Consider the following 16,722-nt stretch of genomic DNA (forward strand, 5'->3'; position numbering starts at 1 on the left):
TCATTACAGTATCTAACTTAGTTATAACTGGTATTCATAGCTTTCAACTACATAAAATGCAGTACAGGTTTTACCTAGTTTGCTTGTAAAAATGCTTTCTTCTAATTGCTAAAAAGGATAGAATTTTGTAAAAGAATCCAAAGGGTATTATGTTCAAAGATTGTTTTTTTATTTCTTCTATAAACATTGCACAGTTATTTATTTAGGATTTAATTTTTATATTACTGAAAGTACAACACCCTTAGCAGTACATAAGTAAATCAAATACAAATCAAATACACTATACTTGGTGCCAAGCCATTTAGAGCTGTATAAATTAAAACCAGCAATCAGTATTTTAAATTGTGCCAAGAAATGTTTTGGAAACTGGTGCCTAACCTATAATACCTCCATAACTGGTGTCTACTGCCACTCATCAAATAGCAAAAATCCATTTTTATAGCATATACCAAAGGATAGTGTGGTATATCATTTAATTCTAATTAATGGTAGTTTATTACCATTAATAAAGTTTTGTCCTGTTTTGTCCTGTTAAGAGTTGGATAACATTCATTTTAAAAGCCTTTTAGTTAATACCTTGACAAAAATCCATCTTCAGTTTGTCAATTTTTTTCTCCAGTGAAAGATGCTTTAGTTTTTCTGTCTTCTTTTCAGCATGTTTTATTACTTTTCAAATATTCTCTCTTACCTTTTTTGTGCTTCCTTTGTAGTTAAAAGTAGTTGCTATTGACTTTTATATTTCTTATTAAATCATTAAATTAACATATTGACCATATTTAATTAATGTGATCAGATTTTAATTACATTTAAATTAAGTTTAATATTTTTGTCTAGCTTTATCTAATTTTTCTCCAGGTCTTACCTATTTCTTGGGGCATTACCTCCCTCCCCCCCAGTATTATTCAAAGATGAATAATTCTTGAAATGTTACTTAATTCTACTATTAAATACATGGAATAAAATCAGTTCTTAAGAAATCTGTATTAATAGCTGATCCTCATATTATCAGAAGAACTAGACTAAAACAAACTCATACAGTATAAAAATTGAAGAAGAGTAATCACTCAAATTAGTGTGTGGTTTAAGGAATGGGTAATTCCATCTCTAATATAAACTGATCCAAGTCTGGGGTAGCTGCTGCAACCTATCTGATGTGGTATTTCTGACATTCTTTTTGCATGTTCTAATGTTGAAGTTTAAATTAAATGTAGGAAAGAGCTCAGTTCTCTTTTTTTAAAAAAATGCATTTTAAAAATTGTCTATTAACTTTGCTGCAGAAGGAAACATTTTGCTAAATATTTGGGAATGTGAAGCTTTTGCATTTCATCTTTTATTCCTTTAAAGATGCTGACTACTTGCTATACTATATTTATAATGCACAACAAGAAAACACTTTTTTTAAAAAAAAGTTCAATCACATTCTGCTGTTGAATTTGAACCATTTCATAAACATGAAAAACACTTCAACATGTACAGTATTAATCCAGTATTCCTTGTTTTGGAATGCTATTTGTGCATTCGTTTATAGATTGACCAAGTCTTGGCTCCTTTCAGTTAGTGTGTTTCCTTCTCTATCAGTTTCCCTATGATATTAGATCATTAGACAGGACATTCATTATAATCCCTTTCTTCATTGAAATTGGAGTGGAAAAACCCTTCCCTAAACAAGCACACAGATATTCTTCCTTTACAATATTAACCTTCCAATAAACTTGACAGATTTCATTTTATTTTTACTGTCAAAAATGTTGACATTTCTTTAAAAAGTCAACAGACTTAGAGTAGGTTAAATATGAGGGATATGCTTTGTAGTTTTACAGATACTTTGCAGATTTTATTTGCAGAAATGAGTCATCTTATATTTTATTATAATGGACTTTGTTGGTTTAAATTCTGTTGTTTTGCAATCAGATGTAAACCATACAGCTAAAATAATAATTCCTTGATAAATTAGAGACAATGTAGTCACTATTTTGTGTGTGGTTACTTCTATTTTATATATTTTTAAAAAATGAATTATTCATTCAACCATGCAAATGCTACCTAATACTTTGCCATCAGATACCGTCTTGCAAACTGACATTTCTGACTGATGTCTGCTCTACTACTTCTAATTCTACTTTAGTGTCCTCTCTCTCTGTATCTTTCCATAGAGAATGCTTGTTGCAGGGATGGAGGCAAACTTAAAACATCACCTTCCTTCTACAACTTACCCAGAAACTGGAATCTTTATCAGACTCATTTATCCATATAGTTACCATGCAGAGACGCCACAGCAAGGATGTGAAACTCATGTTGTCATGGCAGCATCACATGACATATCGGGACTTTTTTCCCCTTCACTAAACCGGGCATGGGTGTGGCCAGTGTGTGACGTATCCAGCCCATGGGCCTGGAGTTTGACAGCCCTGCTCTACATTTAAATCTGTAAATTAATACTTCATACTTTTATCAAGTTAATACTAATGATTAATTTTCAAACTCTTTTGACTCATTTTGAATAACATTTTGTTTTTATCTTAATTTTTAAAACTTTTTTTACTTTTTATGCTTAAGTTTCATTATTTTGATATTTTATCTATACTTTTATATAAAGTATAGATATTTTATCTATACTTCTTATTTATACATAATCAGTTCATAAATACTAAAATAAAAGTAAATAAAACAGTGAAAAATTTAGAGCAGGAAAAGCATTCCCTCCTCCCCATCCATGATTTTGCCCTAGTAGCTTTTCTTCTTCATTTGTATCATTTATTTTAACCCATTGAAACTTATAACAATTCCATTTCAACAGAAGTTAAAATGGAATTGGAAATATGAAAGACTGAAGGAAATCAAATTGCACCAATTCAGTGTTTTCCCACTGAATAGAACACTTTACTCCCAAAATTTAAATATTGTAGAATTCTTGCAATTTCTGACAAATTCGGAAATTTTCAAAGAGCAGTCATTTTGGATTGTTTTCAAAGTTGAGCTGCACCTTCATTCTTCAAATGTACAAAAAGGATAGAGTAGATAAATATGTTGCAAGCTACCAGTTTTGGAACTGTTTGTGAGAAACTTTGTGGTTCAGTTTTCCTTTCCTTTGCTATACTGTTAGATCAGTTTAGGGGAAGAATTACATAGGATCCAGCTGCTCTCTTCAGCTGGCAGCAGCTGAAAATATTTATCAAGTGTCTAAGCAGCTGTCTTAATTGAATAGTTTTACATGGGACTTTCCAACATGTTAAACTGAAAGCAATTTTTAAGCAAATATTTGACAGTTCTGTGTAATAGAAAGCAGGTGCAAACCATACTATTGAACCTGCTGATAATGTTTCAGACATGTGTCGTCTCTTAACAAAGCCACTGCCTGCCCAGGAAGCAGTAGTTGGGAATCTGGGGGCCCTTAAATCAAGGGCTTTTCAGAGACAGTGCCAATACTTCAAGAACCCTGTAATTGTCAAGAGTACTATCAGCCTTGGTAGCCATATTAGGCCGGAAGCTTCAATGCTGCCACGTCCTCATGTGTGGGAAAGCAGGAGGGGGGATTGAGGAGAGGGGAATTAGTAGACATAATAGCATTCTTCCTATCGGTCAAGGTCAGGGGCTGGGTTGAGGTGGATCGGACGTTGATTGGAGCATGTGATTGACTGGGGAGAAGGGGGATGGCTTTGGGAGATTGCATTGCTGAAGGAAAGCCCGGGCTTTTCAGATTCGGGATTTCCCAGATGTGCCAGTTTACCTATTCTAGTAAAGAGAATTTTGGAAAATGCCTGCTTCCGCGTCTTTACTGGGACGTAAACCTTTGCGGGTTTTCTGGAACGCTAACAAGTACCTTGATAGAGAAACAACAACTCTTTTTGGGATTCAGCCTATTTCACCCAATCCAGACTCCAACAGCCTTCAGGCACTGGAACAAAACATCAAAGGAATCTCCTGAAGGTTTTTGTCACCAAGATTCTATTCAACATTGTGTGCATGCGTTTGTGTATATGTGTGAAAATATAGACTTCCGAACAAAACTATAGAAATAAGGAGTGCAGCTGTTAAAGGACCCATATGCACATTTGCACAATAAGCATTCATGCACTAGATTAATTTTAAAATTGTCTTTTAAAAATGTTTGCTTTTCCAATGTTCAGAGAAAAGCTCAACTACTACAATAATTTTTATGGAGAACTCTGAAAGATTAAAAGGATATGAAAAGGTGCACATCATCTGGCATCTCTGCCCTCTTTTAACATTTAATAGTCATTATTTGTCATCAGGCACACTGCCACATTTCCCCACACAAAGCTTCTAAAATTAGAGCTCTCTCTCTCTCCAAGATGAACATACCTCACAGGGCTGCTATTGACAGAATACAGAATAAAAGAGTTTGGAGAATAGGTTGACCCTCTCCTCTCTGTGACAACTTCACAAATATTGAAAGATTGCTATCATGTCACCCATAATTCTTCTCTTTATTGGATTAGACATTCTCAGTTTCCCCAACCATTCATCATACAGTTTAGCCTCCAGTCCCCTATTATCTTTGTAGCTCTTTGCATTCTTTCTAGAGTCTCAACATCTTTTTTCTATTGTTATGACCAAAAACTGGATCCAGTATTCCAAGCAGGAGTGAAATCCAAAATTTTTCCCTACCAGTTCTGTGGGTGTGGCTTGGTGGACGTGGCAGGGGTAGGATATTGCAAAATCTTCATTCCTATCCCACTCCAGGGGAAGGATACTGCAAAATCTCCATTCCCTTCTCTTCTAGGGGAAGGTTATTGCAAAATCTCCATTCCCACACCCACTCTGGAGCCAATCAGAGGTGGTATTTGCCGGTTCTCCGAACTACTCAAAATTTCCGCTACCGGTTCTCCAGAACCTGTTAGAACCTGCTGGATTTCATCCTTGATTACAAGTGTGGTCTTATGCCAATGCAGTATAAAGTGATACTAACACTCCAAATGATCTTAATACTATCCCTCTGTTGATGAAGCCTAGGCCTAAGCCTACATTAGCTTTTTTGGCAGCTGCAGCACGCTTCAATTCTAGAGTCAACAATGGTATACAAGTGTAATTGTGTCTTTTCTTCCTTGTCTTTAGCAAAGCATGGGCAATCCAGTAACTGTAGATCAAAAAATGTCCTTGAACATCTTATTCCTTAACTTTTCCATGAAACATACTGCAAAAAAATTCTTACCAGTTTCCAGTAGAAACATAAAATAAGAAAGTTTGCTATGCCCTAAATAAATTTTGTATATAAAAAATTACAATAATTAACTATCTATGAAAAAATATCTGATTTATTTTTATGATGTCATTAATTTTCTCACTCTGTCTTGCCTCTGGCATTGAAAATAGTAAATGATACCAAGCTGCCAAAAAATTCCTTAGACCTGCATTAAAGGATAACAGATTAACAGTACTAAGTAATTAACTTTTTCCGGATGGAGACATAGATTTCCTGCCTTCTGCTTAATTGCTTTGAAGATATTTCTAGTTACATTGCATTTAATGCAGCAAAAATTAGGATGTCTGGCTTTTATGCATGTCTGTGTGTATATGAATCTCAAGTAGTATTTGAATTCCTGAGAGACTTTTTTTAACCTTCAAGAAAATAAAATAGACAAAGATGTTTTCTTGTTTCTTCTGAATAACATGAGATGAAGGGAAAATAATCTGAGGACAGATTTAAAAGGAGCTCTTTCTTTAGAGCTTTTGCTTGGGAAAAAATATTTGCATAAGATAACAAGAGCTGTAAAGAAGATGGTTATAAGGGATCCAGTGAAATCAGCAACCGATTAATTAAGGCATTATAATATCAACAGTCATCATTGTTTCTATGTTTCTATCTAAAATAGTAGCATGTTGCTTCGCTTGCATGTGTTTCAATATTTGTTTTCTATTTTCTTCTGTAAATTGACTAAATGAAGTTATTTTAGCACTCCTCTGAATACAGTTTGGTATGCCTAAAACTAATGAATATGAATTCATTTGTGTCTTCAGAGTAATAAATTTCAGCCAGTCTAAGCAAGAGTGGAAACAATTTCAGATACAACAGTTCTTTCCCCTTGGTAACTTCCATTTAGCAATATACTAATCAGAAAAAACTATTTGATTAACTTTTTTGGATAATATGACTCTGAAATCTTAGCGGTAGGATTACTATATTGAACGTTCCAAAAAGAAGACATTTGAGAATGAAATATGCATTGCTTTTATATCAAAAATTATGCTATTTAGGCACACACACACACACATATACACATACACACCATAGTAAATACTTTTAACTTATATATGTGTGTGTGTGTGTCAATGTGTATGCAGGAAACATATATGTACAGGCACACACATGCTGCTGCTTATGTGGTAAATACTAAATGGTATCATACTAAACTTTCCATGACAATAGAAGTCATCTATTTGTGAAATAGAGAGGAAGAAGGCTTTCTATGTTCTCCCATTTCCACTATAACTCATGCACCACAAAAACTTCTGTTTCTGGAGCACATCTAAAGTAAACCTAGAAATAGATGAGAAGAGATTGCTGAAATCAAATAATCTTCATGTTCTATTTACCAGAATGGAGTCATTAATTTCTCTGACAACATTATTGATATATTCTATTCATAGCATAACTAGCCTTTTCACAAACAAAACTAATAAAATTAGGAAACAAAAAAATTGTATATATTTGTATGAATGTGAAGATATTCTGGTGTGTCTAAATGAATCATATTTATAAAGTAGCATGCATGAATAAGCAGCTTTGGTGATGTACAAAGGAGCATCTTTAACTTGACTCAGCCCCAGAGAAGAATCTCACCATAATTGCCAGAAATCTAGAGCTACAAACCCCACCTACAAGCACATCACCATCACCATCACCACCAGACATTTCTAACAGCACAACCAGATCATCATCTCAGTCCTCCAAGTAAATTTCAAGATGGGGAAGACAAGCAGCTAACAAAAGTGTGTGGTTGCTTTTTCACACTGTTTTCAACCTTAACAACTTTAAATTGTGTAGACTTCAACTCCTACCACTCTTTTGGGAGTTGAAGTTCAAACATCTTAAAGTTGTCAAGGTTAAGAAACACTACTTTATCCAATAGGGAAAGAGCAGACTCTTGGCTTTTATAAAAAAATATATATCAGCAAATATGATGAGATAGAGACTTAGAACCCATAGAAAGAACATGTCTAGGAAAAATTAGATGAACAGTGACCTTATAAATATAAACAGTGACCTTATAAAGGAGCCTGGTTTAGCTCAACAGACAGAAGCACTGTAATTTAACACCAGCTGTCTGCAATTAAAGTAAGATCGAATCTCGCCAGGCTCAAGGTTGACTCAGCCTTCCATCCTTTCTAAGGTAGGTAAATTGAGGACCCAGTTTGTGGGGGCAATAAGCTGACTTTGTATAAATATACAAAAGTATGAAGGCTATTGCTTAACGCACTGTAAGCCACTCTGAGTCTCCGGAGAAGGGCGGCATATAAATCTAAATAAATAAATAAGTAAATAAATAAATAAATGAATGAATGAATGAATGAATGAATGAATGAATGAATGAATTGAATGAATGAATGAATGAATGAATTGAATGAATGAATGAATGAATGAATGGCATGGGTCCTGTGAGAAAAAAGACAAAAGAAAACAACAGGGTATTACAAAGATAAAGTTAGTATGTTTATACATCCTTTATATACCATAATCAAAATATTTGAAACCTTATTAGTGCAAATGAGTAACGTTCCAATCCTCTTGGTACAAGGCCTTGGAAAACACACTGTTGAATTCATGTCCCTGTGTTAAAGGATCTTTTTTTTTTTCATTAGAAGTCTTCCTATTTGTAAAATGCATAATGGTTAAAGAAAATATTCACTCTTATTTCAGTGAGAATTATCCTAAATAACATATTAGCATTTCCTAAATAACACAACTTATGGAAGTATTTAATCATTTAACATGGAATTTGCCACATTTCATTGCTGTAACAATTCTTTCTTTCTTTCTTTCTTTCTTTCTTTCTCTTTCTCTTTCTTTCTTTCTTTCTTTCTTTCTTTCTTTCTTTCTTTCTTTCTTCTCTACAACCAATAGAATAATAGGCTTCGGAAACATGCCTTTGAGCTGAAAATGAATGACTTGACATACTTTGTGCTGGCAGCTGAAAATGAGCAAGATATGGATGAATGGATTTTTACTCTCAACAAAATCCTTCAGATAAATCCAGAAGGGTCCATTCAAGAGAGGAAAAGTGCTGACATCAGTGATGTGAGGTTTGGTAAGTAGATTTTTTTTAATCATTCACAATAAAGAATTAAAAATTTAAACTTCATGAGGCATTATGTATTTAAATCTCCAGGTGTTTTGAATCCCATTATAGATCAATGCATACTGTTAAATATTTTTGTTTTTAAGCTACAAAGATCCCCATGGTGCCAGCTATTCTTGAATGCATTTTATTTTAACCTTCTTTTATTACACATACTATGTCAGGAAACCATATAGCATTCATTCTCTAAAGCAGTGATAGCTAATCTTTTCCGGATCAAATGCCCAAAGCGCATGCGCGTGCATGCGAATGCACTCACGAACGCCAAAACCTCCAAAATGCAATGCGTGCACGGCCCCTGCCCATGCGTGCATGGTCCTTGCATGCGCCCAGATCCGCATGCGCATGCGCGTGTGGTCCCCCCACATGCACCCTGCCCCCCGCGGCAAATACCCAAAGACCAGGTAACTGGAGGGAGGCGCACGCGCATCCGCAGCAAGCTGAACTGGGGCAATGGCTTGTGTGCCATCAGAGAAGGTGCTGCATGCCACCTCTGGCACACGTGCCACAGGTTCGCCATCACGGCTCTAAAGATTTAAAATACTATACGCAATAAGCTTTTTCTGTGATTTAAAATGTATCTGTAAGACACAATGGAAGAAATAATCTTTACTCTTTTGAATGTGTGTATGTATTTAAGATTCTGAAGACATTTGCATGAATTATGACCGCCCTGAAGAGGAAAATGATTCTTCAGAGAATAATTTACATCCAGATATTGCTAAAGTAAGAGATTATTGTTGTTACAGGGTGAAAAATCTTTATTATAAATATTATTATGCCACATGAAAACTTGAAAATAAATTTCAAGTTACTAGCATTTAAAAGCATACTACTGTATGTCAAACAAAAAATCAGCTATCTTTTTATTGTGATGATATATCATGGTGCTTTACTTTTACAAGCCATCACATTTTAGGGTGAAAATATTAGAATTAAAAAATGACATCAGATCATTTGAACTAAGACAATGATTACAAAGCCATTTTGGTATAGTAGCTGACACTTCAGACAATAAACCAGAATATCTTGAGTTCTAGTCCCACCTGAGACACAAAATTGGCTGGGTGATCTTGGGCCAATCATTTTCTCTCAGCCCTAGAGAGCAAGCTATGGCAAACCACTTCTGAAAAGTTTGCCACAAAAATGAAAGAATTTCTTTAGGCAGCTTCCAAGAATCAGCTCTGGCTCAAAAGCAGTATACAGTATGTATATGTATATGTATATATATATGTATTGGTGTGTGTGTGTGTGTGTGTGTGTGTGTGTGTGAGTGAGTGAGTGTGTGTATGTATGTAATTATCTATCTATCTATATAATCTAACACATCTTTATTATCTATCATCTATTTACCTGTTATCCATTTACCTATCACAGTGATTGTATATCAAAGAATTCTTATCTTTGCAGTACCTCACAGAAACAGAAAAAAGTGTTCAAGAATCTCGGAATGTAGATCGGCTAAACCTTTTCTCTTTAGACCCTGACATTGCTGTAAGTAAAATGTTCCTTTTAATTTCCAAGTAAGGTTGAATAAAAGCAAGTAGCATAGTGAGTTAATTACCAGCCTTGTAATTTTAAGTGCTTTTATTGCATATATTTATACTTTAAGTTGTTCTGTACGACTAGTTTCCAAGGATAAAGATTTACTCTTGACTGATCATATATCTGTATCCCAAAACAGTCTATTTTCTTCTACCTTTGTAAGATGCTTTGTATATTGATTTTGAAGAGCTAATTATCTCAATGTCCAATTCTAGAGCTCGAACACTCAAAGAAAGGAGTTCACAGAAATGGATCGATTGCTCAAACCTTTTGAGGAGAAAGAGACAAAGCAAATCATGATAACATGCAAATCCCTTAGTCTGAATCTTCAAGCTTGTGTTTCTGATAATGAAAATGATCCAGTTACCAATGTAAGTTTGAAGCAGGTTGAAGAAATCTATGCTTCTCCAGTGAGACACAGCATGCTTTAAATATCAGTTGCTGGGAGGAATAGGGGAACTTTCCTATGTGAACTTACAGAAGCATTTTGACAACCACGGTGGTCATTTTATCTGATCTAGCAGGGATTTTATGTTCCTAAGTGCTTTTCTGGTAAACTGAGCAAACAGATTTCACAAAGGTGCTTTTTTCGAGAGGCAACTGGACTTTCTGATTTTTCTTCGACGATGTTTCACATCTCATCCAAGAAGCTTCTTCAGCTTCTTTCTACTAAGGGACCTTGGCATGAGCAACAAAAGTTCAAACTATTCCAATATATAATGTAATACCTAATAACATTAATCGTAGTTGATATAGAATAACAGCCTATTTTCCACAGAATAATTTATGAATTTTATACTAAAATGACAAAAACCCTGACATCTGTTGGAAAAATTGTTATTTGTTGTAAACAATGCAAATAAAAAATGGGAAAAATCAGAGTACTTCTTCTAAATATATCACTTGTCAATATTATATTTAAAATAAAATGCAATGGATGGAACTGTTTTAATTCTGAACAATTTAACTTCCATTGCTTTCTGCCAATGAATTGATTTCATTCATTGGGAGATAACAGCAGCTATGTTTTAAAGACTTGTTTTGCTAGAAAATAAATGAATAAAGACAGAAAATAATTCTAGAATGAGAATGGGAAAAGTACATAAATGTGTGGGATGCAGACCAGGATGGTGTGTTGAGAAAATTCAGAAAGAAATGATAGTTTTTTCTTAACTGCAAAGGATATGATGAAACAGGCAATATTAATGTATTACAAAATAGAAGATAAATATACCAGTAGTACTGGCTTGTATCATCATGATTCAATTTAGTAAGTTATGAACAAGTATTTACTCTATGTATTTAGTCTCCTATTCATTTTTATGAATTAAATAAGGAAAATTATTTAAATCTCAGTCTCCAAATTAGGAACATTAATTTAAGAGCAAGTCAGTAAATTAAATGAGCTCAAAATGATGGCTAACTTGTACTTGTCTTCAGAGTTCATATCTGTTTCCATAATTTGAACAAAGTAACCTGTTCTTAGGTTGATAACCATAATTTCCCAATTTGAACCTTCTTTGTTTATGAAGGAGAAAAGGGGCTATATGCTATCTGAATGTTTTATTCTGACATTTGAGCATCTTAAAGTAGCATACAATTATACATAGAACTCTAATTATTTATAGAAAATCCTCTTAAATTCACAGCTTAGACAACTTATTAAACTCAGTAGACATATTTGAGATATATTTCAGGGGTTTTTTATTACTTTTTATACATGTTATTTAATGTTGTTGTTATCTTATTAACTGTGTGATTTTAATACATAATTAGCCACCAAGAATCATATTTGTGAGATGGCTGGAAAATAAATAAATATTTTTGTTTATAGATTGAGCCATTTTTTGTGAGTGTGGCTCTTTTTGACTTAAGGGACAACCGAAAGCTCTCTGCTGATTTCCATGTTGACCTGAATCATACTATTGTTAGACATATGATATCATCCTCATCAGAAAATGGAACTGTTGAAACAACTGGTAACAAAGCTGAAGAACCTCAGGTTAAAGGATTCCCAGAAGAGTGGCTGAAGCATCCCAAACAGGTAACAAATCTGTTTTGTTCATAGGCATTCAGTTGTGAACATCAACTGAAAGTCATCTTTAAAGAAAATTGTATGCCATGGTTATTTGGGTTCGAATTATTACAAAGCAGTAGGTGGGTAGCTACAAGCACTCTTCCCTTCCATGAGTAATAGAGCACTGCACACCAGAACAACTAGACACAAGAACAGTTTTTTCCCGAACGCCATCACTCTACTAAACAAATAATTTCCTCAACACTGTCAAACTAGTTACTAAGTCTGCATTACTATTAATCTTCTCATCATTCCTATCACCCATATCTTCCCATTTATGATTGTATTACTATAACCTTGTTGCTGGTATCCTTAAAATTTATATTGACTGTTTCCTAATATGACTTGATTGCTTATTTGTTCCCTATGACTATCATTAAGTGTTATATCTTATGATTATTGACGAATGTATCTTTCTTTTATGTACACTGAGAGCGTATGCACCAAGACAAATTCCTTTTGTGTCCAATTGCACTTGGCCAATAAAGAATTCTATTCTATTCTTCTTCTATTCTATTTCTGATTATTTTTGAACTGTAAATCCCATAATTCCTATGTGGAATGATAGTAATCCTAGAGGACACCACATTGGCGAACATTTTTTTTCAAATTTTCTTAATGTTCTATATATCCCCACACAAGGTCAACATTTCCATATAAAGGCAAAATATAAAATTGTTGTTATCTGCAATAAAAATAAAAACTCTCCACAGTCTACAATTGAGGTTGTTATAAAAGTTATTTTTGTCATCAGGTTTTTCAAGTAGGCCTCTTCATGTATAATCATCCATTATCTGATTCTTGCTGCTTATGTAAAACTTGTCAGAGTAAAGAAATTTGCTGCTTCATGAAGAAGGACGTTAGAGATTTCTATACCATCAGCAAATGCCCATTTGATAGTCTATGCATCATTAAGCCACAGGTTTTGAACTCCTTAATATTGTCAACTTCTTAATAAAATATATCCAGTCAACAAAATGACTGATAAAATCCTTATTGCTCACCAAAACTCTTTCAGGATACTGCAGGCTATATGACATTTTGAAACCCACCATTGGTTCCCCACAGCCTCGTATTACTCCCTTGTATGCCATGTTTCTTCCTCTAAAAATAGAATAAAATCTGCATTACACATCAGTGGAACCAAGTTACTCTAGGAGGAATTGGAAATTTACCCATCAGTGGAACCAAATTACTCTAGAAGAAGTTGGATATTTTGTCAGAAAAAGGCAGAGGTTTGGAGATTAAGGCAAATTAGAGTTGATGACATTTTTATGTTGCAGAATAATTCTTTAAGTAAAATAACTTGTTTGTTGTATCTAGATTGCTACTTGCTGATTTATTTTCTACCTTCAGGGAATTTTCTCCATTAGTAACCCTCATTCTGAAATTGTTTTGGTGGCAAAAATTGAAAAGGTCCTCATGGGAAATATTTCTACCAGTGCAGAACCTTATATAAGAAACCCAGACTCCAACAAGGTAATGTAATTGAGAACATAAATGGCTTTCAAATCCTAAGGGTCAGATTAACTATTGACAAGAGAAACCATCTCTAGAGACAGCATTTGCAATCTATAGGAGCAGGAAGCATTTTGTTTATGCAATCTGTGCTTCTTATTCTCAATGAAAGAGCCAATTCTTTCATTGTGGAAGTTAAGTGCTTCCAAAAATAAGTAATGTAAGCTGCACTAATGTCAGCCTTACCAGGTAGACCAGATAGGGAACATGACCAGATGAATTAATTCTACTTTATTGTAAGGCTACATTAACAGAATCCTGCTGAAAGTACAGTTGTGAAAGAAGTGAAAGTACAGTTCTTCCTCGTTTCCTTTGCACCTAGAGAAATTAGGGGAAATCTTTTCTGAGCTTCTTGCCCTGTCCACTGTTCAGCTGCAGACTATGCTGTCTCTTAACTGATCATTCCCTATGCATTGCCTCTGGGCTCAGTCTCCCAAGGCCATTCCCACGTACTATTACAGGTATCTGACCTGTAGATGGAAGAAGTGTGATAGCTAGGAGATTTTCCAGCTGCAATATTTGAGATTAGAAATATATCCCTTTTTTCTATGAATAAGCAAAACCTCTTAATGAAGTCAAAATAATAGAATCAATTCCATGGGAGGTTAGTTAGATACCCATCAGTGGGTATCTTCAGGAATATTATGTCCTTTTCAATGCTATACTAAGTATATATGTACAACTGTATTTAAGTGACAGCTAATTGCGATTTAAGCAACCTATTACTTTTCCCTCTGCTTATGTTACATGATTTTATATTTTAAATTTGCTTCCTAATCTTTAACATTTGTTGCATATTTGCTACTTCTGCTTTCATATGAGCAATTTAAGCATTGAGCATTGTGTTCATAAAAAAAAGACTTTTCTAAAACTTAAAAAAAACCTGGTATATGCAAGATATCCAAGTTCATCATGAAATATGTCTGCCGTTGCTCAAAAATTTCTCAATGATAACTATTAGGTAGATTTATCAGGCTGAAATTATCTGGAAACCTTCTGTGCTGCTCTAGTTCTGGTTTTTCTGCATCATTTTAAGTGGCTAGGTGGCATAGAAGATCCTTTCCAATGATGATACTATAGTGCTTCATCACCAAAATGTCACCACTGGTCTAAAGTTAAATTATTCTGAATAGAGTTTGAAGTGACCCTTCTTTAACTTTTTCTTTGATTTTGTTCTAGTGGGCCCTAAAAGTATTAAAATCCAACAAACAATTCTGCAACAAGTTGGGAAAATATCGGATGCCCTTTGCTTGGTCTGTACGGTATGTAATTACCAAATATCTATCAAATATTAGCAATTTTGCACTGGTTAGAAATTATAAAATGTATTGGTTCATACAAGGCACAATATATGCTGTTTTGATATCTGTGAATTGATATAGTTTCTAACAGAAAAAGAAGAGGTTATCAGTATTTGCTGTTCACTATTTCACATGAAATAGATTTCATTCTATATTTTTGGTATTTACCATAAAAAATAACAGAATAACATAGTTGGAAGGGGCCTTGGAGGTCTTCTAGTCTAATCCCCTGCTCAGGAAACCCTGTATTATTTCAGACAAATCATTGTCCAATTTCTTCTTTAAAACTTGCAGTGTTGGAGTACCCACAGCTTCTGGAGGCAAGACATTCCACTGATTAATTGTTCTGACTGCCAGGAAATTTCTACTTAGTTTTAGAAATTGCTTCTCTCCAACAAGAAAGGAATATATTTTGATATGCCAGTAAAATAATAGTTTTCATACATTGCAATTTAACACTATGGAGTCTGCATTCATCAGCATTATGCAAGCTTGCGAGAAATTATAACAGCTATGTTATAACAGCTATGACAGCACTTAACTAGCCTTATCTGGGCTCAAGAATTAAGCAAAATCACGTTGTTATTTGGGTAAGATATTACTAGGAAACATTTGGGAAACAGGTTTGTTCTTCACTATTGAACATGCCTTGAGTTGTCTATTCCTATCAAACTAGAGAAGTAAAAATTAGAGTTCTCTTGGTTCCAAAGCAAACTTTTCATTTGGTACGAAGAATTAGAATGCTCTGCTGTATGCCTTTACTGTCAACAACTGCTAGTATAGATTTTTAAAGCACAGATATGGCACCACTATTTTTTCTTGATTCTTGTCTCAAAATGGTGAGAACCGGAATAAAGTGGCCAAAAGTGAAGCCACCTCAGCTCAACTTCCAGCACATGATGTTGCTGCTCAGATGACCATTGACTTAGGAACATCAAAAGAGATTGCAATGGTAGTAATAGCAGTGGCAACGACTCTTCTTTTACCTCTTCCCTCCTTCCTTTTGTGTCTGCTTTGGTCTATGTCAGGACTTATGTGGCTTTATTTCATATGATCAGGATTGTTGAATGCATGAAGTGAGGAGCAAGATGAAATTGGCTGGGCTTCATGCCTGCAGGTGGCTGCTTCACCTCTATATTACCGTATTTTTCGGAGTACAAGATGCACCTTTCCCCCCCCCCTTATTCATGTATAAGACGAATAAGACATTCGTCTTATACACCAAATGTAGGCCCGCCCACCCACTGGCCCCCACCCTTTGGCCTCTGCCTCGCAGCAGTTACCTCCTTGCAAGCAAATAGCAAGAAAAAACAGCTCCTTTCAGCTTCAGCACAGCCTAATTAGCACAAGTTGATTGGATCGGCCTCCCGACTCTCAGCTGATTTGCTCTCAGCTGTTTTGGGCAGGGCTCTGCTGCTTGCTGCAAAGAGGTAAATTGCTGGAGCAGATTTTTTTTTTTCCCTTGTGCTAATCAAGCTATGCTGAAAACGAAAATGTTTGCTGAATGTTGTAACGAGCCAAAATTGCTCTGAGGCAGAGGGAGATTTCTTTTTCTTCTTTTCCTCACCAAAAAAGGTAGGTGTGTCTTATACTCTGGTGCGTCTTATACTCTGAAAAATATAGTAAATACTACTTTCAATAGTTCAGTTACAGTATTTCATATCCAATAGCATTTTCGTAACTAGCCAATACATTTCCTGACCCCTGGTGCCCATGAAGTGCCTGAAGACAGATAGCAGGATAATTTCTACCTTTTGGACTGAATGAATACCAGTACCTTGTTTATATTTTTATTTGTTTGTTTGTTTGTTTATTAAATTTATATGGTGCCCATTTCACTTTGCAAAGCAACTCTGGGAAGCTTACAAGAGTATGTGTGTATGTGTATATATACACACAGTATATATCCTGGATTAAAGATATAAAAGTTGAGTTTTTCTTTATAAAATCTTACCATCTAAAA

The 16,722-nt window shown here is 34.6% G+C and overlaps 1 protein-coding gene across 14 annotated transcripts in view; it reads left to right on the top strand.

Moving 5' to 3' along the window:
• The window catches only part of DOCK10 (dedicator of cytokinesis 10), a 166,510-nt gene that overhangs the window by 86,834 nt on the left and 62,954 nt on the right, over nucleotides 1-16,722 (top strand). For all 14 annotated transcript variants that reach the window (XM_060682894.2, XM_034439393.3, XM_060682895.2 and 11 more), the window contains exons 8-14: nucleotides 8,084-8,267; nucleotides 8,959-9,044; nucleotides 9,729-9,812; nucleotides 10,079-10,234; nucleotides 11,698-11,907; nucleotides 13,297-13,419; nucleotides 14,638-14,720. In XM_060682894.2, coding sequence (XP_060538877.2) covers nucleotides 8,084-8,267; nucleotides 8,959-9,044; nucleotides 9,729-9,812; nucleotides 10,079-10,234; nucleotides 11,698-11,907; nucleotides 13,297-13,419; nucleotides 14,638-14,720 — 926 coding nt within the window. The remainder of the gene's footprint in view (nucleotides 1-8,083; nucleotides 8,268-8,958; nucleotides 9,045-9,728; nucleotides 9,813-10,078; nucleotides 10,235-11,697; nucleotides 11,908-13,296; nucleotides 13,420-14,637; nucleotides 14,721-16,722) is intronic.

Source organism: Pantherophis guttatus, chromosome 6 (genome assembly GCF_059756535.1).
Source record: "Pantherophis guttatus breed Tessera chromosome 6, ASM5975653v1, whole genome shotgun sequence".
Lineage (NCBI taxonomy): Eukaryota > Metazoa > Chordata > Lepidosauria > Squamata > Colubridae > Pantherophis > Pantherophis guttatus.